The following is a 21,416-nucleotide window of genomic DNA, read 5'->3' on the forward strand; positions in this document are numbered from 1 at the left end:
AGACGCCGGCTTCTACCTTGCTTCCCTTCCATTCTTACTACTTTCTGTCAAACAGCCTCAGCATCCGGTTGTCAAGATGGCCCCCGATATCAACTCAATGACCCAATATGCCACTGATGGCTATGCCAGTAATGGGGTGCCTCGATCGGAGTATGAAATTCCTGGTGAGTCGTTCTTCCCTCTCTTTCCTCTTGATTCTACTTCCAGCGTGCTTCATGGATTGGAAAGTCGCTTGCTAATCAAACTGCTACAGACATCGTGTTGCATGGTCCGTACACCAGGAAGATCCGTGTCTTGTCGATCGGTGCCGGTGTGACTGGGATCATGAATGCCTATCACATTCAAAAGTTTCTACAGAACGTAGAGCATGTCATCTACGAGAAGAATTCCGATATTGGGGGCACCTGGCTGGAAAACAGATATCCAGGTATGTTGCTTCTATGAGTTGTTTAGGCGTGTCTCTTTGGTGATTTGGCTTGGAGATCGAGTGGGCGTATTACAAACCAAAACGTCAGCTCTAAGAATACGCTCACTATTCAGAGACATGCATGCCATTGTGGTTTCAGAGTTCGGTTCGCTGATTGGGGGGGAAACAGGTTGCGCATGTGATATTCCGAGTCATGCTTACACCTATCCTTTTGCTCTCAATGTGAGTTAGATGTCTTCGCGACGTCCGTGGAGCTGATTCTCACCTCTTGATTCGCAGCCGGATTGGCCTCGTTTCTTCTCCTACTCGCCAGATATCTGGAAATACCTTGACAAGGTTTGCGAAGTATGGGGCTTGAGGAAGTACATGACTTTCAACACTGAAGTCGTTGGATGTTACTGGCAGCAGCAGACAGGCGAATGGCTCGTCAAACTCAAGCAGACGAATGCGGATGGAAGCACACGTCTCTTTGAAGACCGATGCCACATGCTTCTTCATGGGACAGGGATATTGAATAACTTCAAATGGCCCGATATCGAAGGCATGGATAAGTTCAAAGGCAAGATTATGCATACCGCCCGGTGGCCCAAGGATTACCAGGCCGAGCAGTGGAAGAAAGATCGTGTTGCTGTCATTGGGTCTGGAGTATGTTTCCGCCATCACCTCTTACTCTGGGACATATCTAACTCTGACTCTTCAAACAGGCCTCGAGCATCCAGACAGTACCGACGATGCAGCCCCACGTTAAACATCTCGACGTGTTCGTCCGAACTGGTACGATTTCCACAGCCATTCAGCGGATGTGTTCCGGGGACTCGATCACTTCGTGGTCGATGCTTCGATTTGTTGGAGATGGAGTTCTGACTTGGTGTGCTCAGGTGTTTGGTTCGTGCAAATTGCGAACAACTTTGGTGCAAACCACGAATATACGGACGAGCAGAAACAAGACTTCCGCGATCCATACAAGGTCACCGAGCATGCCAAATCCATCGAGGACCAGGTCAATGGACTCTGGGGCTCCTTTTATAAGAACTCGAAAGCGCAGGCAGAAGGCCAGGCTGCTTTGAAGGCCCGTATGGCCGAGATGATCAAGGATGAGAGACTCCTGAAAGGGTTTACCCCGACCTTTGGCATTGGTTGTCGCAGGATCACTCCTGGTGATCCATATATGGAGTAAGGTGTCCCCTTGCACTGTTGGTTATTCCCTCAATCTGACATTTTCGGCAGAGCTATTCAGAAACCCAATGTTGACGTACACTTTACGCCCGTTGTGAAGATTGTAAGTTTTGGACAAGCTTCGACGTAACATCTTTGTGGCATGCTAATGTTCAAAAGGACGAAACAGGGCTTATTGGTGGCGATGGCATCCACCGCGAAGTCGACACAATTGTTTGTGCCACTGGCTTTGACGTCTCATACCGTCCTCGCTTCCCCATTGTCGGCCAAAACGGAGTCGACCTGGCCGATAAGTGGAAGGTTTGCCCCGAGGGCTACCTTGGCCTTGCGATTCCCGAGTTCCCCAACTTCTTGACGTTCATCGGTCCCAACTGGCCTGTGGAGAATGGGAGCGTTATGGGCCCGTTGATGTACGTCTCATACTACGCTCTGCAGATGATCAAGAAGCTCCAGTCCGAGTACATTTGCAGCATCGCCCCGAAACAAGATGTGACGGATGCGTTCAATGAACATTGCCAGGAATGGGTCCGGCATACCGTGTGGGTCGAAGAATGCCGGTCATGGTTCGTTGTCCCCCTCGTTAATCGTTTTAAGTGAACGCCCATCGACTGACCTCCTCATCAGGTACAAGAACAACGAGACGGGTCGTGTCAATGCCGTCTGGCCAGGCTCATCCTTGCATTACATCGAAGCCATCAAGACCCCTCGCTATGAAGACTTTGAGATCGAATACCTTGGACCTGCCAAGAAGAATATGTGGGCGTTCTTGGGCATGGGTACAGTGCAAGCCTTGGTCAACAAAGAGGATGTATCGCCATATCTGAACCCTGAGGCCATTGATCCAGACTGGATGAAGGCTGTAGGCATGGATGCGAGCAAGCTGTACGAGACCAAGATCAAGGATTTGCAAGCCAAGTATGAGGAACTGAAGGAGAAGAGCAAACAGAACGTGGAGAAGGTGGCTGTTTCATGAGGGAGGATGATAGTGTTGGCACTGCATAAAAGGGTGAGGCAGCCTTGTCACGTGAATACAGGAGCCACGGACGCAACTGGCTGTAGATTCTTCTAAACATGGTATATAGTCGAGGAAGAACCCCAAGACGATCGTTGTTATAACTCAGGAGAAAATATCTGGCTTCAAAATAATGCCTATTCTCAGAGTTGCGCGACGACTTGATGTCGAGTCCACCACTGCTCAGTCGGGTGTCACGTGCCAGGGCGTTTCACCCTCGACACCCGAGATTCTGCGGAGACAAGGGCTTCCCAGGGTAAACAATAAATTATTCGCTTTCAGGTACAAGGCACGCTGCCCTCTACAAGTATGCGCGCTGCCTTTGGCTGGCACCAATTTTTCTTGCAACATTTGACTCACATCTAGCTTCGTCTGGTTCCTCAACTTGCCACAACCCGCATACGACACCGCCGCGCATTTTATTCAACGACACACAACTTCTGGCGAGTGACTTCCCCGATGGAGATCCACTCCGTGTTACCTGAAGAGCGAGCAAGAGATCCAAAAGGCGAGACCCTTCCCTGGGGTTATCGCTATGCAGAGTCAGTTAATTTCGATGCGAACCTTGAATTCTTGTCGGGGGCCTTCCCACCCGGAGAACCACACTCTAACTCGTCGTCGAACAGCTCCGCGAGAAATGCCAGACAGCTACCAGAAGAGAGCGGGCCTTTCGGTCGCAATCGCAGTATAAGATCCACGGCGTCACGAACGCCGCGCGCGAGGACAGGCACCACACCGGTTCGACAAAAGGAGAACACTGCCGTGGCCGAGTTTGGGAGATTGTTTGCAAAGGAACAAGCGAAAGAGGAAGAGAGGAAGACCACGTTACCATCTCCCCCGACCGCTCCAGGCGAAGTACCCGCGACAGAACGGCCGATCCAGCCAGAAGCCGTACCCACGGAATGTCTACTCTACGGCTACGCAGGTAAACACTCGGAATGGAAGGTCCTGTCGAAATTCGAAAAGATCGTCTCACCCGGCATAATCTGCGAAGACTACCCACGAGAAGATCCCAACCTCTACCTCTCCTCGAACTCACCGTTTGGCCTCTCGAGAGCCTCTGTGGTGGTCCATCAGAACCTCAGCCGTGAGGCCATCAAGAAGAGTCGGATTTATTGTGGTGGGAACCACTGGATCAAGATCACATTCGACTCCTACCAGGCCGCAGAGAGGGCATGCTTTTACAGTCCCATTGATATTGATGGTTACATGGTGCATTGCGAGATGTGGCACGGAAAAGGCCCAGCGGCAGACGTTCCCTTGCCCAGAGGCCCTGCTCCCGGGCTCGATGGGTCAGACCTTCTACAGCCCCAGCCACAGTCGTCGCGACATCTTGATGATGGTCGGAGAGCACGGACCTTAAGCTCGTCGCAATCTTCCCGTATGCTATCAGGCAAACAGTCGGCCATTGCGGGTTTTGAGCGGGCGCTCCAGACCCTACCCCGATCTCACACCATGCCCGACATGCAATACGGACAGCCTCCCAACCATGAAGAAGAGGAAATTTCTGTAGATTCCGCGACCGCATCATCGGCAACGGCGACGGCCACCGACCTGGCACCCCCACAGCTATCCTCATCCACTGGTCTACGTTCACGCTCTGTGCCCCAGCTGCCTGGAGAAGCCACCCAGCACACGCCGGATTCGGAATACATGACGCACATCAAAAACGTGAAAAAGGTGGTCTTGCGACCCATGTCGGAAGCCCTTCCCCCGCAACCGACCTTTGCAGAGAGAGTTCTTCGGAGCATCCCGATTGTGTCGTACTTTATGGGCAGCACGAAGCAAGGAGCCGCGGGGCGACGTGATGTGATTGGGGAGGGGCCACTGGTCAAGGACGACGGGAGCTGGGACCCAGCTAATGGCTGGTACTGGAGCTTCTGGCACGGCGTGGACAGGTGGTTCGGAACCGACTTTTGTGGCCTGAAGGACGATTGAGTGTGTTGCCGGTCTCAGTCCGGAGTCTGGGATAGGTACTGTAATTGGAACTTGGAACAAAACCAACTCGCAACGCTACACACGACTTTTTGGGGGGAGGGGTTAGGAATTACGATTAGACACCTTTCCATGAGCAGTTGAGCACTAGCGCCACCTGGACAGACCATATGTACATACTTTACCTAATGTACCGAGTACGTTTGGGATAAAACCAGCAGCATAGCTCAGCGTAGCTAGGTTGTTGGGCGAACTGGGAAGCTAAGTAGCTGGCGCTTGGGGGTGGTTGATCACGCAGATACACACATGCAGAGAGGAATGGGGAGAGGGAAAGGGAACATCCTCAATAGTTGGAGTGTTGTGGCAGCAGTAGTGCCGACGAGCAGGTTTGTCCCTCTCATCATCCATATACCGTACCGTACATACATCTCTTCCTCATGGCTTTCCAGTCTTGGTCGTGGTGGTGGTGGTGGTGGTGACAATGACAGTGACGGAAGAGGCAGCAAAAGACTGAGAAAAGAGCAAAGAGAGAGCAGAGGAACCAAAAAAGTCCGTTCTCTCACATTCACACCGACGCATTGCCGCCAGAAAATTGGACCATTCATTCCCTTTTCTCCCCCTCGCATACAATGCAGAGGGGAGAAGGGGACATGGATGTGATGCGTATTCAGTCTGTTTTTTTCCTTTTAGAGCCCTCGAGTTTTTTTTCCCCTGTCTCTTTTGGGACCCTTTTTACATATTTGGGAGGGGGAATCACATCCTCCGCCCATCTACCCATAGCTTTGCGTACTTCGGGGCCTCTCTTTCTCCTTACTCGACTTTGCCTTCAAAGTTCTCTCCTTCGACCAGATCCGGGATCTCGTCGTCATCCTCGTCCTCGCCTTCCTTCTTGCCCTCGCCCTTTTCACCGCCTTCCTTCTTCTGTAAACTCTGGTACGACTCTGCCAAGCGACGTAAGGAGGCGAGGCTGTCGGGGCCGAGTTGGTTCAGGATGCCCGGCACGAGTTCCGTGAGTTCCTTGTCTTCGCCGTTACCGTAGATGGCGAACGTGTTCGAAGGCACTGAGGCGTGGACTGTGATGCAAAACAAAATGGCATATTAGCTTCCGGTTCATTTTGGAACAAAACCCTTAATGGACCCTTTCCATCCTCCTCTTGAATTTCTAGGACTCTTGTCCTTGTACACCCGTCCTTGCTGCAGTGTTTTGGATGCGAAGATCACGTACCCTTTGGCGCAGCGAAATGTATCACATTGCCGTCTTCCTTAAACATGTTGACCTCCTCTATGGCCTGGATGGGCTGCACGTTCATTTTTTTGAGCGTTGTCTGGAGTTTCTTGTCGTCGGTCCCGGAACTCTTGTGCACCTTCTTGGTTTTGCGGCGCGGCGTGCCTTTGCCTCTGTATCAAAGAATCAGGATGTCAGATGAGCGGGTCTCGGCGGTCAAACATGAATTCTTGTGAAATTGGGTTTGCAGATTGACAGTGAGTACGAGGAAGGAATCAAGGAACGTACCCTATATTCATTGTTAGCAGGGGGTTACATACCATAGTTGTCTTGGGATAATTGTGAGTGACTTACCAATTCGCACCTGCGCCTGCATGCGCTTGAGCTTTTCTTGATCCATTGTGGTGGGTTGGTGTCTGTTGCTGAGCTTCACTCAGCTCAGAGATGTCACGGCTAGAAAGCGCAAGCACACAAATCCAATTGCTCTCGGGGTGGAAAAGACGTTTTCGCCGAGCCCTTGGAATCCAAGACTCAGAAAAGCTTCAGAGGTGGCGGAAGGACCGAGAAGCGAAAAAGAGGCTCAGGAAAATCTCAAGACAACGCTCGGATTTCCGTCCTAGCTGTACAAGAGGATGAAGATGGGAGATGGAAGAGCGGGTTGAGCTTCGGGTTGCGGGATGATTCAAGGACGTTCAACTTTCTAGGGATTTGTGCCCTTTATGACAGTCTTGGCGATTTTGCTGCGGCTCGAGACCTCGGGGTCGTGTGTGTGCGTGTGCGAGATCACGTGTAGCTGCGGATACGCAGTCTGGGAACAAAGTGCAAGTATATTGTCCAGGCGTGCGAGGTATGGTAATAGCAGTCTTAGTCAAGCATTGAGTCACGGTCAGTGTATCTTGCCCCCAGACGAGGCCACATAGCTTTGTTGTACCACTAATTTGCTAGCATTCTCGTGAACCAACTATGACCAGCAGCACAATCCAGCTCGTATTTCTTACAGCACTGAACAATTTTAAGGGCTTACGCATCCCGATATCAACTCCAGTGTCACTCTCCAACTCTTTCGCTTGAGCCGGGGAGCATTCTCAAGCACATGGCGTTACACATATCCAGCGATCATGACAGAGAATTGGAAAAGAACAGAAATTCTGCATAGGTGCCTTGATTCATCACCGTCCGGAACAACCTCGGCTGAGCCAACACGATACCCGCGCTTGCCCAATGTCCCGCTCTCTATTACAGTAACGGCACTGAGTTGTCCATGCCACCAGCCTTTGTTTACCCACTAAACATAGTTTCACTTTCTGCTCTATTCCTCCGTCTCCTCTCTTGAATCGGTCCAGAAATCAATATCGCGTGCGCAAAGATGGCGGGCAAACAAGCGTTGATCGTACCTGCGCTCAAGACACATACGGCGACGGTGATTATGGCCCATGGGTTGGGGGACAGGTCAGTATCCCAACGCGGATTTGCGCGGAGAAGTCTTCTTGGGGCTTTTTGACTGATTATCTGTGAACTAAAACAGCGGTGCAGGGTGGTGAGTTCATCACGGCCCCCCGAGAAGTCCTCTCGGAAATATCACAGCACTCATCGCAGCCGCCAGGGTGTCGCTCGCAGAGACCTGGCGACGGCGGGAAAAGTTTGAGGACGTCAAGTTCATCTTTCCCAATGCGCCGAACATCCCCATCACCGTGGTACGTACCCGAAAGAGCTACTCCTTCACATACGGTGCGGGATCAATGGTGCTAACAGTGAGAGCAGAACTTTGGCATGCGCATGCCTGGATGGTACGATATCGTAAGGCGCCGCGACGAAGTCGGATCCCCTTACCCCTCTTCGCTTCTCCTATTCCTAACAACCACGCCTCGACGCTACGCAAGAGCTAATGAATTGTGTTTTGCGCGACGGTAGACGAACTTTTCCGACCTCAAGCACGATTTCGATGAACCGGGCATCCTGCGCTCCCGTGCAACCTTCAACAAACTCATCACCGACGAGATCGATGCCGGTGTACCTTCCAACCGCATAATCTTGGGTGGTTTCTCCCAAGGCGGTGCGATGTCGCTGTTCACTGGCGCTACTACACCGCACAAGCTCGGCGGAGTCTTTGGATTGAGCTGTTATCTCGTGCTCGGGGACAAGATCAAGGATTTTGCCAAAGAGGCCAATGGCGCGAACAAAGACACCCCCTTTTTCATGGGCCACGGGGACGCAGACGAACTGGTCAAACATCAGTGGGGAGTGCAATCGGCAGAGTATTTGAGGAACGAGTTGGGCCACAAAGTCGAATTCAAGACATATCCGTAAGTATCCTTGCCAGCCATACCAGGCTTTGTGATTGACAGTTGTGCGCAGGGGCCTCGCTCATTCGGCGGACATGAAAGAGATCGATGACTTGGAGGAGTTCATCAAGCGATGTTTACCACCGAGTGGGGCACTGTGACTAGATGATGTCGTGCCTGCAAACCGAGAAAGTCACCACTGGGCATACATTAGCATCACTACCATTGTGGTATTATTCGCTTGCATTCTGTTCTCAAGGTCACGGAGTCGGCGTCAAAGTCCACGAACAAAAAGAGCAAAAAGAGCATAGATGAGCCGGGCTTTTTGGCACCGGAAATAGGTCTGCAAGCGTCCTTCAATCATGAAAATTGCTTGAATGTTTTTAATTTTGGCTATGGTCCTGTTTCGTTTATGCGGCACCCTGCTTGCGCTGGCCGGTGTAGAAGGCCAAACCATAAGTGTTCGTCTTGAAGGTGATAACGCTACCCTTGGGGAAGTAAAAAACGTCGCCAGCAACAGCCTAGAATCCAACGTCAGTCGTGCTCGCGAGCGCGCGGGTCTCCAACCAATGGAGTGGAAGCTCTCACGTGCACAGATTGGCCAGTCTCGTCGCTAATGTCAAATTCACCCTCCAAAATGATCTTCATCTCGTGGTAAGTGTAGGTGTAGACGAGGGGAGTGCCCTTCTCAAGTCTGTAGATGCCACAGCTGATGGGCTTCTCGGGGTCAATTGAGTCGTTGCTGACGACGTCGCCGAGGAAGGCGTTCTCGTTGGCGATCAAGGGAGGCTTGAACTCGGACTGGACTTTGGAGAAGTGCTTGAAAGCTGGTGTGGAACCCATCTTTTCAGGCTTGGATGTTTTGGTTTGGGATGTAAGTCTGCTGAAGCAATGTCCCATTTGTTAGATTCTTCGAAGATGCTTGGAAACCAGCCAAATCCCTCTCAGAGCGCGCTGGGTGTCTGTAATAGTTTTCTACCCAGGTCGCCTTGGTACTTGCAAAGACAGTCCTCAGACTCACCTTTATTGTTAACCTGAAAGCCGTCCAAGCAGAGGCAAGTTGCGATAAGCGGATTGGGACGTTATTGCACGAGACCTAGGGAAATGCAAACGGATTTGGGGAAAGAAGATGAAGACGCTGCAGATTGAGAGAGAGTAATGCAGGAACCAGGATGCAGCAGTCTATAAGATATACCTCTTCAGACTTCCCAGCTACCCACAACTTGCCTTGCTCATTTGGCTCGGACTGCGTTGCCCCAGTCTAGGTTAGGGATTACTCTCATGCAAACAACGCGTTTGATGGAAATCTGGTGGCCAAAGACCCGCGTCAGCGTGTATAGCTCCGTGCCTAGAACTCAGACAGGGAGCTTCTGGGACCAGTCACAGCGCTCCAATAGCACCAGAAGGGTTGGAATGATAAAGTAGAAGGGAACAAAATGCCCAAGGTGGTTAAGGCGAGTGAAAATGATGGTCGGTTCAATGGGAAGCTGACCACGAGCGGGAATAGATAAGGAGGGTGGGATGCCAAAAGCCGCAGGGAGGGGTAGAATCGATACTTGGCAAGTTTGTATATTTTGCACCACAATTTTTGATTTGGGCTAGACCTCCGTAACTAGCACCCGCGACCACAGCCTTACACAATATATACGGATTTCAAGGTCATGATATCGGATACTGGATCCAGAGAGGTTATTATATTTCATGTTATGTAAAATCGATAAATGTTTTCAAGATGTGGTGTAAGCCCGACCATTGGAGAGAAGTTGTTGTCACGTGATGTCACGGCAAATCTCTACCTTCCGAGCTTCCATCAGCTTATCGAGTACTCCTCCGATTAGTAAAATGCAGATTGCTCTCCGCAGCCAAAGGCGATCCTCGCCCAGTCAACTCACCCTTGAGCATCTTGCACTCTCACCCAAGTTTGCTTCAGCCAAGCATCAGAGGGCATCAAGATGGCCCTTCTCACCTATTCCGGAACACGGTGCAAAGGAGATCTCACTCGGTATTACCATGCCAATGCTTCCAAAGGGGAACAGCAACACTTGTCCACCCACCATTCTTTGCCTTGACCGACCTATTTCTCTACCTAGGCGCCTATACTCGTACACCCCTACCCACGAGGTACTCTCATTCGCCCTCCGAGCCGATTCCCGTCCTGGTGGATCCAGCCTTGTCTTCTCGCCCTCGCGCGAAGCTCGATCTAGCAATCATTTCCCCTTCTCCGCTTCCGGAATATCTTTGGATAAATCTAAATCCACCCTTTCTTACATAAACCTTTTACACCTTACCTCTTTAGGGCAGGGAATTCTTGAACCTGAAGGATCGACGCTGAAGGGATTCATTGAGCTTTGAAAAATTGGCTGTCGGAGAACGGGCGCCGGTGAACAGGTTTGACAAAGACCGGTAAAATCTACCACTGCTGCACGAAAAATCTTACAAAGCCAGTAGTGGGCGTGCGGATATGGCTCAATCTCGACTACCGTCTTTCAAGATCTTTCACGGAGACGGGTATATCCACCATTGCGGCGGGTTCTAGCAAAATACAGCACCCCAGGCTTACAGCGGCTGATGAAAGTTGTCTCCTCAGAGGACCGGATTGGTGGCTGACTTCTCTCTAACGTCCTGCACATTGGGGAAAAGTCAGGAGGGACAAACCTGCACTTAAATGCAAAGAGATCCCTCCGTCGCAATGGTGGCAGGGCAGAAACGACTCCACAATCTGCAACTCGGATCCAGCATTTCTAGATTCTGCAAAACTTGCACGGCTGGGCCTCCGACTTCGACCAACCCTTCTCCACAGGTACAATGCGGCCCACTGGCATGGTACTGGCAAAGTTGAACCCAGCGGATCCGTGTGGTCATTCCACTCCCTTGTCTTTGGCACGCAATCTTTCCTAGGCAGACCAACGCACACACGCTGAATCCTCTCATCCATCATGTCGACGAATGGTATGGTGCAGTCTGTTCCCCTTTTGTTTCCCTTCCATCTCGCATACGGCTGAGGTTTGGAGATCAATGGCTCCCATGCCTCATGCGGCGTCGCCTGAGCAAAAGGCACGACAGCGTGGGCACTACTGTCGTATGATGCCATTCTGCGTTCCCGCCTTAGTTGTGCGAGTTCGTTGCCTTTGGGACCTGCTGAACGAGGCATAGTTTTTCTTGCTCGGGTCTCAATGGGCTACTGGTGACCCATTTGATTGTTTCCTCGGGGCTCCCCGTCCTCTCTCATACCACCCACGCCGCCACCGATACATATTACTTTTTGGCTACACCGGCTTAAACAGAAGGCATTGTCGCAAACAATGGCCTGAGCTTTCTGTTCTAGGCCTTCTCTCCCTCATTATTTTACCCTTTTGAATGAAATTTGTGAATCCCATGAGCTTATAATGCCACATTCCGAGAATTGCTTTCTGACATATTATATCTCCAAGCCTCACTAGAAGCAACTTACTAGTTCTTCTATTTGGCACCTTGACTAATATCGAGCAACTGCATAGCAGGTCGGCCACTACTCTAGGTCGCAACTCACTTTTACTATTCATTTACTCGGTACGAAACAGAGACTTTGTTATGGAGCGCCAGAACAACTTCGACATACCCGGTTGAGGGAGAGAGCAGACGAGACAGGCAAAAGGAGCGACCTTTCTTCCTATACCCCCCACCACCACTGCAGGCCATTTCACCACCTCCGCTCGCCCATTGCCCTTTTGATTCGTCGCCGAACCTATTTCCCCAGAGGCATAAACTCCCAGGATTACTCTACCATCGTCCATGATATAGACACTCTACTCTGTTCCGCCCTGACATCCAGTCTCCTCAAACAGACAGGATCTCTTGACCGGGGTTTTGGCCAGCTCCGAGAACGGGAACACAGGTGGAAGAAGCGGGCAAGGGACAGCGCGTATTAAGTGGATCGGAAACAAAAGCGATTTACCCACGTGTGCGGCCGCGGTTTTAAACTCTCCTCGACTTGAAGCCCCAGCCAGGAAAGACTAAAAACGCCATTTAACGTACCTTACTAAACTGCTGTGCTCCCTCCATTATTGTGCTCGGTACAGAAGCGAAGACCGAGGAACAACAACAACAACAACGACAAGTTTCCTCACAACGGCCGCTCGCCTCAACGCCCCTCCTCTTCCCTCCCCCTCAGTGACGACATTCTGCGTCTGTATCGGCACGCCAAGAAACGGGAAGAGCGCGAAACGAAGCGAACAAAGGGACCAAGAGAGGAGAGAGATCGGAAAACGAAACAGCAGCATCTTTTACATTTTGCGTATCAACCACAACCACAGTTTCAGGATCTTCCAACAGGCGACCTGCAACCTGCGACTCTGCTCGTGTACAGACCGAACGAACACACGCAAACACGCAAGAATAGAACAGCGAGAGACGCGGGTTAGTTTGTCGAAGGACCCAGCTTGATCTGGTCTCCCATTCCCTTACCCAGAACCTTTTGGACGCCCGCAACTCTGTATGTACGAGAGGATGACAACGACGAGAAAACACATGCACACCGCACGCCCCGCAAATTGCTAGCTGCGCACGCGCATCGATTAACGACAATAATAACCAGAAACAACTGATACTCCAGATGACGGTCCCGGCAGTCAATCACTCTCCCAGTCTCATTGCAACTACTACTAGTACTACTACTAGAAGTAGAACCACGTCCCCATCAAAAACCTTCTCCACGATCACGACCACGATATCACACGAACCAACATAGCCACTACCCACCGGCCCAACTCGTACCAGGTGCATATATCAGCTCTCTCACTCTCTGCAACAACATATTCCGTGGCGCCTTATCCCAAAAAATTTCACAGCTCCGGGTTCCCAAACACCTTGCTCGTGAAAGACCAACCAATTTTCGCAGGGGACTGAAGCCCGACTTTCAACGGCACCGAAGCTACAAAGAAAGCACCCTGTGGGCAAGGCTGGAACGTCCGGCCCTCAACATAAACTCCCCCATTCCCCCATCGCCCCATCGCGCGCAGTCTCCAGGCCCGCGAGTTCCCACACCAAAAGCAAAGAGCAATCGCCTAGATCCGCCAAAACTCCATTTGAGGCCGCAAAAGTGTGCGTGCATCCGTTCATAGCTGTAGAGCGTCAAAGTCATCACAGTCATCCTGCCCGCCACACACAAGTCCAAGGGACCCAAGCAATCTCAACCTGGCTCAACCCGGATACTTTGCAAACAACAGGATTTCGTAGAATCTTCAGTCGCCAAATCCACTCGGTCGATCACGTCCAAACAATAAAAATACCCCAAAAATGACAACCTCAACCGCACCCCATCCTGCGAGCAAGCGCAGCAAAAGCCAGACCATTGTGCAGGGCCCGAGTCCGCATCCGACATCGAGTGCCCCGGTTGAAACAATCCCCATGTCAAAGTTGACACACAGCGCCGAACTCGACGAATATACCGCAAGCATGCGGAACTACCTCGCCAGTGTCGACCATGCGGGTCAGGACGACAGCCGCAGCAGCGGGAGCGACACCGACTCTAGGAGGAGTAGTGTTCGGAGTGAGAGGGTAGATGGAGGTGAGAGAGAGAAGTCGCCCGAATTCCGATGGATGGACCTCGCTAGTTTGAGGAGAGAACACGGGAGCGTAAACCTCAGCCTTCCTAGCGCTGGCAAAGGAACTGAGAATCGGATATCGAAGAGTACCGTAAAGTCCACCAGTCACCACCACCATCGTCATCATCACCACCATCAGATCGGGAAAGACCCTCGCCAACTTCAGAGAGATCATCGGTCTTCGAGCCCCGGGGGCAAGGCGTTGCTCAGCAAGAGACACGCAAAGCAGGCCGAAGCAAAATCAACCGAGAAAAACTAAAAGCGCAATATGTCAGCTGCCTGTTTGACGTGCGGAGAATGAAACTTGGACCACCGAGCTCCACGACACGCCTCGCGACGGCGATAATGGACACAGGCTATGCGAGACAGTCTCATCGAGAAGAAGCTCGCGGAGAGAAAGTGCAGAAGAACAACGCAGCCAGCATGAGCGGGTGACTCCAGGATGAGACAAAGCAATCCCAAAAGCATAACGTCTGAGGAAATTCGAACACGTACCTTCCCACTGCCAGTCGGTCATAACACCTAGCCAGTGCAATTGCCCTCGTACGGTGTATTCGGGTTCTAGTTGATCTGAAGACATGATATCGCTCGTGTGTCGACGAGGGAGGGATACAGGGGGAGGTGGCATGGTCATTGACATGGCCGACATGCAGCTCCCGCTTCCGAGCGAGTCCATCGTTAAGCGACGCTTGACCGGCCTCCCTGTTGCGTCAAAGTCTCCTGGTCCGCCACCCTGCCGGTCCTGGGGTCCGTGTTGACCATGACTGAAATGACCGGGGTCTCCCATACCCAGAGAATCCGCCGTGTAAGCCTTTCTCTTCAATGCCGGCGGGACGTCTAGCACTGGAGGGACAAAATTACCCCCTGGCACTCCGCGGCTCGCATATTGCCTGAGCAATCTGTTGGACTTTTCATCCTCGTACGCATCTCTGCGGGCCCAGACCTCTTGAACGACATTCCAGCACGAGTTCACGTTCCCAATCTTTAAACGCCTGATCATCGCTTGCCAGCGTTGCACCACCCAGGTTCTATCATCGGGGTCGGTGACCTCGCAGCTTGCCGCAAAAAGAGGAAAGATCTGGACAATGGTTGCTCTTGAGGATAAGGGGACTGACGCCAATGTGACCAAGACTTTCTTCGCCAGGGATGCCGCTGGGTCGCTGGGGATTTCCGGCACGGCTTGGTGTAGATAGAGTAGCGTAGCGTATCGGTAAGCTTCTGCTGTTTGAATCGAGTGCTGGACTTCTGAATTCGGATCCTCCGGCCGCTCGAAGATCAAGGCGCTGGGCACTTGCCACTGCTGTAGTTGCTCCTTCAACTCCATGGCGGTGGAGACGATGGTGAGAGAATTCGACTCGGTCTTACGCACTCGTTGTATGAGGTTGGCGACGCGGCCCATCAACGGAAATAAAGTCGTGGCACAGCCCATCAGCGGGTCGACCTCGACCTGATCTCCGAATGGGGCATTGACAGTGGCAAGGATTTCCTCGAAATTGAGCTCCGGTGCTTCTTCCAGCGACGTCAATCGAGCAATCACGTCCATGTAGACAAAAGTATTACAGAGGAACTTGAGTCTATTGGCGTCTTGGGTCGTCATCTGGCCCAGCTGCATGTCCCGCTGGTGCTTGATGATGGCGTTGTTGACCATGACTTTAGCGCCTCGGAGATGCTGGACGCCAGTGCTGACATGTCGATCCCATCCTTCACTGAATGCCAGCGCCAGTGAAGTTGCCAGCGCCGAATCGAGTCGCATGTTCTCGATCTCAAAGGCAAGACGTTTGATCGCCTTGGTCATGTGTGCCATACCTGGCACGTGCAGATTGGGAATCTCATGAGCACCGTGGAATGCCGTCATAGATGAAATGGCATGGTACAGAGCAGGAGATTCTCGAGCCAAAGGCCAGATCAATGTCCGCCAGGGATTCTCGGTAGGACCGTCTTTGACAGATAAAATACCACAGGTTTGCTTGTCGAACCGAAGCATAAGCATCTCTGGTGATGAGGCGTCCAGAGAGGGCTGAGCGAGGATTGTCATGTCGCTGGATTTGGAAGATGCTGTAGAACTCTCACTAGGGGTAGGGGAAGACGCGCGGAAAGCCTGGAATGCTGTGTTGGGAAAGCTAGGGTCGAGCATTGACGAGGGTGTGGGGAGTTGCATAGCCGTCATGGCAGCAGATGTGGCGATGGCATCCGATCTGATAATCTCTTCGTCAAAGTCATCCTCCGTCGGTATACTATCATGAAGAGGCATTTGTGGCTCGAGCTCGCAGGGATCAGGCAGCGGATTCATATTCGGTTCAGCAGAAATCATCATGTCCAGAAGTTGGGGAGAACCAGAGGAGAAAGACTCGGCACTGTTGCTGTCGATGGAAGAGCTCGTCGTTGTCGTGGTCAGGCTGTACGGATCAACCGAATCGCCCAATGTCAGACCTGGAGACATGCCGTCGGTCTCGAAAGCGGGCATGAAGATTGAATCCGGGGTGGTGAGATTGAGAGGCGGCGAAAGGTCCCCGTCTAACTGCATGTCGACCTGTCGCTCTGGACTAGACACTGGTCCCTGAGGATGAGGGAGGTCATCGCCGTTGCCCTGGAATGCATGAACTGCCGTTTCGAAGGCAGAATGCAAACCCGGAGACCATGTCTGAGCAGATCCAGTGACTTCAACCCGGTTCTGTCGAACCTCTGGTCTCGCACCACCCGCGATACCAATGGGATTGGCTACATTGTGAGTGGGCGACAAAGAAGTGGAACGAAAAGCTTTCCTCTTCACGGTAGGCCGGGAGGCAAAGGTAGTTTCCTCAAATGTTCTCCACTTGTAGTCCTTCTTGTAGCCTTCACAGACCACGCTTCTTTTTTGACATTGGGCACAAGAGGGTTTTGTCTCGTCGCATTTCAATCGTTTCTTCTTGCATGTCATACAACCTGTGAAAGGGAAAAGCCAAGTTAGTCAATGACGTTGGGAAACGATGGAATCCGTAATAGAGACACCCAGATGAATTTGCTGCGAGTACCACGCTGCCAATAAACTCGGAGTTCAGAGCACGTACCATTTCGACTCTTGCTTTGCTTTGGTTTCGTCACCGCCCCATCCTGGACCGATTTGTTGAGGGGTTTAGGAGGAGGAGGATTGGGTTTGGGCTTCGTGATGGCGGCCTTCTTTGGCTGCACCACAGGCGCTGGAGTAATGACGGGAGAATCTCTCAAGAAAACAGACGGAGATGGGATCTGGACCTCCATGCGACGCAGACAGAGACAGGAGACATGGACCCAGACGACCTGATCGTTGACAAGTGGATTGTGTGAAAGCAGACGAGCGTGAACTGGGGCTTTGAGGTATGGAGGGGTTCGGTGGGTACGGTGGTATATCGACCGAAGGAGGAGTAATTGTGAGGAGAGCGTAACTCGTAGTACAATCGTATTGCTCGGAGCAACTAGGCAGGATCAAGACAGGTATCCGAGAAAGGAAGAACTAAACGAATTGTCCAGAAAGCAAGGGAAAAGAGGATTGAAAGGAGGAGTGGGAAATTGAAGATGGTGAAAGAGTATCGATGGGTGCGTTACAGCGCGCAGCCACCAGTACCAGGGTCTGGATTGGTGAGGGTGATGTAGGTCAATGACGAGCCTCTAGATGCAGAGACATTCGAACCGAAAAAGATCTAACGAGAGGTGGACTCCTGGAGCATCAAAGACACCGATGCAAGCAGAGACATACGCACACAGGCACACACACGAAAAATGGGGAGTGGGCAAGGAACCATGAAATCGAAAATGGGTTGGAACAAAAGGTGTGAGCGGTGATGTCCAGAAAGTCGCATCACAGGGACCATTGACTAGACGATCAGTGGCTGGAGGGTCAAATGAACGAGTAGCAGGCAGCAAGTGAGATGGGAGAGAATGAGGATTAACTCGCCTGCTCGCCTCTCAATTCCGTTCGTTATCTTGTTTATCTCGATGGGGTCTTTGCTAATGTGGCAGTAGCAGGACGTGCAAGTAGTCGCCCAGGAAAAGATACGCGAATCCCCCGGACACGAGCCGCCATCCGCCATCCGTCATCTCTATCTCTCTTCCCTCTTCTCCACCACCGACGTTTCCCTATCTCCTCCATCCCGACACGCAGGAACCTGACGAGAGCGAGAGACTCCCACGTGAGATAAGGATGGATTGATTCATATCCTGTCTGCATCGCCGCCGACGGACCATCATCCGTACTTCCGCAGCCATGCCACAGACGCTCCAACCAGGAAGAATGTTATATCATTCAGGTTCTCTCCGCCTTTCACTGCTTCGAACCACGGGCCTCAAATCCCCGCCCCACGAGATACAGGGGGATCGAAAACAGGTACCCTTGGAGGCCTGGACTTGGGGTAAACAGGCGACTCTGCTCGGTAGCCACTTCAACGAAGATGAGAGGTCATCTCCGCCCATAATAAGCCTGGCTTTTGATCCACCTATTACTGATTTCCCCCCCCCCCCCCCTTCACCTTGAGACAAGTGGCGTTCAAACCCCGCTCGCTAACCAGCCGTTGTGACCAGAAGATTAGACGACCGTTGTTGACTACTGACACCACTACTGGCTGCCACCTAACCAGCGAATCCCTTCCCCGGCACCTTTTTGACCCACGATATAAGTCCGTGGCGCAACGTGTGACCAACATCACAATCCAGACCGCTGGGGCATGTCAAGCGTCGTTGTTTTCCCCCAGACATCCCAGCCTTGTGCAGCAGCTAGCCACCCAACAGGCCCAGGCGCAAGGCAAGAAGGCTGGCTGTCTTGCTGGACAGGCTGCCTCTCAACCCCCGCGGTGTGGAGGGAGCGGAACCGACTTTGTCCATGATGGAGAAGAGCCACGGATAGCTGAAAAAAAGTGGAGTTTTGTTCTCTGCGGTGTCTGGTCACATCAAGTCCTATGTCGCACAAAAGGGAGCGAGAGAAAGAGAGACACGGGATCAGAAAAACCAAACCACGTAGTCATGGAAATTCCAAATCGTCAGGGATTCGCGTTACACAGCGCTTTTTCCCTGTCTGGCCTGATCGAAAAGTGAGACTTTGCATTTTGCCATCGCCTTCATCGAAGAGGGGGAGAGGGAAGGGAGAAAAGAAACAGGGAGGATTCGGAAGGGAGGCCTCTTTCTCTGGGACGATGCGAGGAAGAAAAGACGGTGCTTTTTCCTCTCGACTGGGACCCTTTCCCCTGCCCGGTGATTTCGTTGGTTTGTTGGATGGGATGGTTCACGGCCTCCCCCCCTTTTTTTTATCTGGTGACCACCAAAAAGGACTTTCGGTCATGTTCAGCGTTGGATGTTCAGCCTCAGCGCCACCAGCGTCAAGGGAGGAGGAACCCTCCCTCCACGGGGTCCACGTTGCTGAGACAAGCCCAGTTGAGAAGGCGTGTTCCCACCCCATCACATCATATGCAGGCAATGCTTGCATAGTCACACCTGGTCGTTTTCTCTGAGAGGGCAAAAGGACGGCGGGTTCTTTCTTTCGAGGGCTCAAAGGATTGAATGTGGAGGGCGCACACCTGTTGCTGCGCTGTTTTGTCGTTGTTCACGAAGCGTGCCAAACAACATATGACATTCTGGGTTCTTTTGCTATCATTCACACCCCACTGTTCAAACTACTCGGTACCTGGCTATCTATCTATAATACCTGTCCAAACCCAAATATCCGTACGTGTTACTCCAAGAAACGAGATAGATATATATGCAAAGTATCGCTCCGACATGCATTCTTTTTCGCAGTCAAACACCTCCGAGGAACACATAATTCGCAAACACACTCCATTTTCTTTTGACTCGAAATCTAGTTCTTGTGCTTGAAATTCTGCGCCAGACCCGGCCAGTGCTTCTCAAACGCCTCGACCGTGTCCAGGACGCTCTTGTCGTAGGAGATGAACCGCTTGACCCCGAGGGCGTGGTACGCCTTGGTCGACGCGGTGCTCGACTCGCCCGGCACGAACCAGTAGTCCTTGGTGTAGCCCTGGCCTGGGTTGCCGACGATGATGTCGCGCTCGGGGAAGTGGTCCCGGAGCAGGTCCGCGGCGGCCTGCGGCGGGGCCTTGCCGTTGGACATGAGGTACCGCTCACCGTTGCTCTGCTCCGGGTGTTCCATCGCCCAGATGTGCATGCGCGCCACGTCCCGCACGTCGATGTAGCCCGCACCGCCGATTTGCGGGGGCATGCTTTTGTTGCCGCTGTAGATGTTCCAGATGGGCAGGAGCGTCGTGTTCAGCTTGTCCGGCGTCGCGGGCCAGGACACCGGCGGACCTGTCACCACGGCGGGGTTGACGGCGGCCACAGCGAAGGGCGGGTGGTTGGTTTCCACCCACTTCCACACCGCCCGTTCCGCGGCAGCCTTGGACGCCCCGTACGCTACAGGAGCCGTGAACTCGCTGCGGGCCACGGACTCGCCCATCTCGTTCCAGTCGGCCTCGGTGTAGGCGTGGTCGGGAGGCTGCCTCCACCGGTCCACGATGGCGGCGATCGAAGACGTGACGACGAACGCTTTCAGCTGAGGTCCCGCGGCGCTCTTTGCAGACTCGAGGATCGAAAGGTTCCCGCCGATGGCTGGGCCAAAGTACTCGTCGACCGTCTTCAGCGTGAAGTCGACGGGCGACGCCGTGTGCAGGATCGCATGCACGCCCTTGACCGCCTCGTCAAAGGCGCCCGGCGCGACGATGTCCTTGACCTCGACATGCTCGTACTGAGCCTCGTAGCCTTTGAAAGCGCCGGCCAGCAGGTGGTCCTTGGCTGATATCGACCGAGAAGTGCCCCTCACCCTGTACCCCTTTTGGAGGAGCTGGAGACCGATATGGGAGGCGATGTACCCATTGATCCCCGTGATTAGGACGATCTTGTCCGCGTTGTCAGATGGCATGGGCGAGACCGAGCGGGAGCGACTTCGACTTCGACTGAGGGATTGGAGGTAGATGTGGGTGAGTCTTTTCGAGGTCTCCAGGATGTAAATGTGGAAAGGGGGTCGGTGGCTACGGCGGCCGAGATGAATGCGGGTCTTATAGAGACCGTCGACCGGTATCCGTGCGTGCCGGGGGAAACCTGGAGCCAAAGGGCGGTCGGTGGGAATATGTCGAGCCTTTCCCTGGACTCTTGTAGATTAGTATTGCGAGCAATGAGGTTTCTCCCTCCGAGTTGTGTCTTCAACCGAATATAGCAGGCGATAATGGCTCGACCAACCAATGGGGAGATACAATAAGTCTTGTTGAGTGGTGGAGTTATTAGTGTTTTAGTTCGTCAAAATGCCCGACTTGATTTCTAAACTGTCGTCCTTTTGTTCAAGGATTGTGATGTTCTCGCTACCGTCGTCGAATATTTCTGTTTAGTCGTAGGTCTCGAGGGAAAAAAAGAGACTCTGCTTGCATAAGCTGAGAATCCTGCATTTGGTGGCGTTGCTGAGCTGGTCATTACGAGGTCCATTGTGTGTGGCCTGCATTGCCTGCATGTCGCCAATAATCCAGGGTCTCGAGACAAGGTTGACTGCGCCATTCTCAGGCCCAGCATCTTTATCTTGGAACAAAGTGCGATCGCACTCAGCATCCTGGTGTCTGTCTGTCAAAGCCTTGCTTGGCTGGAAATGGCAGTCGTTCTTGTGAGCCATCTTCACTCTATGTGTTCAACGGGTTTGGTCGGGTGGGATCGACGTCGATTGTGCTGTAACAAGTGGTTTGATCGGATCACCCCGGAACTAAATGTGCGGCAAGATTCCAGGAAGCTCGCCTGTTGTCCTTATATCATCATCATGACCTGTATTAACACGAAC

General features: G+C 52.5%; 7 protein-coding genes across 7 annotated transcripts; 3 read left to right on the forward strand and 4 right to left on the reverse strand.

Moving 5' to 3' along the window:
- Positions 1-76: 76 nt before the first annotated feature.
- Z517_10295 (uncharacterized protein) lies at positions 77-2,576 on the forward strand (the record flags this gene model as incomplete). Its single annotated transcript, XM_013423907.1, has 9 exons — positions 77-164; positions 254-427; positions 597-649; positions 707-1,072; positions 1,132-1,201; positions 1,306-1,600; positions 1,655-1,706; positions 1,763-2,166; positions 2,228-2,576. The coding sequence occupies 9 exons, from the start codon at positions 77-79 to the stop codon at positions 2,574-2,576; spliced, it is 1,851 nt and encodes a 616-aa protein (XP_013279361.1).
- A 498-nt stretch (positions 2,577-3,074) lies between these two features.
- Positions 3,075-4,553, forward strand: Z517_10296 (uncharacterized protein; the record flags this gene model as incomplete). Its single annotated transcript, XM_013423908.1, has 1 exon — positions 3,075-4,553. The coding sequence occupies one exon, from the start codon at positions 3,075-3,077 to the stop codon at positions 4,551-4,553; it is 1,479 nt and encodes a 492-aa protein (XP_013279362.1).
- An 807-nt stretch (positions 4,554-5,360) lies between these two features.
- Z517_10297 (nascent polypeptide-associated complex subunit beta) lies at positions 5,361-6,175 on the reverse strand (the record flags this gene model as incomplete). The annotated part of the gene is made up of 3 exons (XM_013423909.1): positions 5,361-5,623; positions 5,776-5,940; positions 6,130-6,175. The coding sequence occupies 3 exons, from the start codon at positions 6,173-6,175 to the stop codon at positions 5,361-5,363; spliced, it is 474 nt and encodes a 157-aa protein (XP_013279363.1).
- A 966-nt stretch (positions 6,176-7,141) lies between these two features.
- Z517_10298 (uncharacterized protein) lies at positions 7,142-8,218 on the forward strand (the record flags this gene model as incomplete). The annotated part of the gene is made up of 6 exons (XM_013423910.1): positions 7,142-7,224; positions 7,301-7,312; positions 7,379-7,469; positions 7,537-7,572; positions 7,687-8,078; positions 8,131-8,218. The coding sequence occupies 6 exons, from the start codon at positions 7,142-7,144 to the stop codon at positions 8,216-8,218; spliced, it is 702 nt and encodes a 233-aa protein (XP_013279364.1).
- Positions 8,219-8,467: 249 nt separating this feature from the next.
- Positions 8,468-8,900, reverse strand: Z517_10299 (uncharacterized protein; the record flags this gene model as incomplete). The annotated part of the gene is made up of 2 exons (XM_013423911.1): positions 8,468-8,578; positions 8,646-8,900. The coding sequence occupies 2 exons, from the start codon at positions 8,898-8,900 to the stop codon at positions 8,468-8,470; spliced, it is 366 nt and encodes a 121-aa protein (XP_013279365.1).
- A 4,980-nt stretch (positions 8,901-13,880) lies between these two features.
- Z517_10300 (uncharacterized protein) lies at positions 13,881-16,876 on the reverse strand (the record flags this gene model as incomplete). Its single annotated transcript, XM_013423912.1, has 3 exons — positions 13,881-13,894; positions 14,135-16,561; positions 16,687-16,876. The coding sequence occupies 3 exons, from the start codon at positions 16,874-16,876 to the stop codon at positions 13,881-13,883; spliced, it is 2,631 nt and encodes an 876-aa protein (XP_013279366.1).
- Positions 16,877-19,442: 2,566 nt separating this feature from the next.
- Positions 19,443-20,516, reverse strand: Z517_10301 (uncharacterized protein; the record flags this gene model as incomplete). Its single annotated transcript, XM_013423913.1, has 1 exon — positions 19,443-20,516. The coding sequence occupies one exon, from the start codon at positions 20,514-20,516 to the stop codon at positions 19,443-19,445; it is 1,074 nt and encodes a 357-aa protein (XP_013279367.1).
- Between the last annotated feature and the right edge of the window lie 900 nt (positions 20,517-21,416).

This window comes from Fonsecaea pedrosoi, assembly GCF_000835455.1.
Source record: "Fonsecaea pedrosoi CBS 271.37 unplaced genomic scaffold supercont1.7, whole genome shotgun sequence".
NCBI lineage: Eukaryota > Fungi > Ascomycota > Eurotiomycetes > Chaetothyriales > Herpotrichiellaceae > Fonsecaea > Fonsecaea pedrosoi.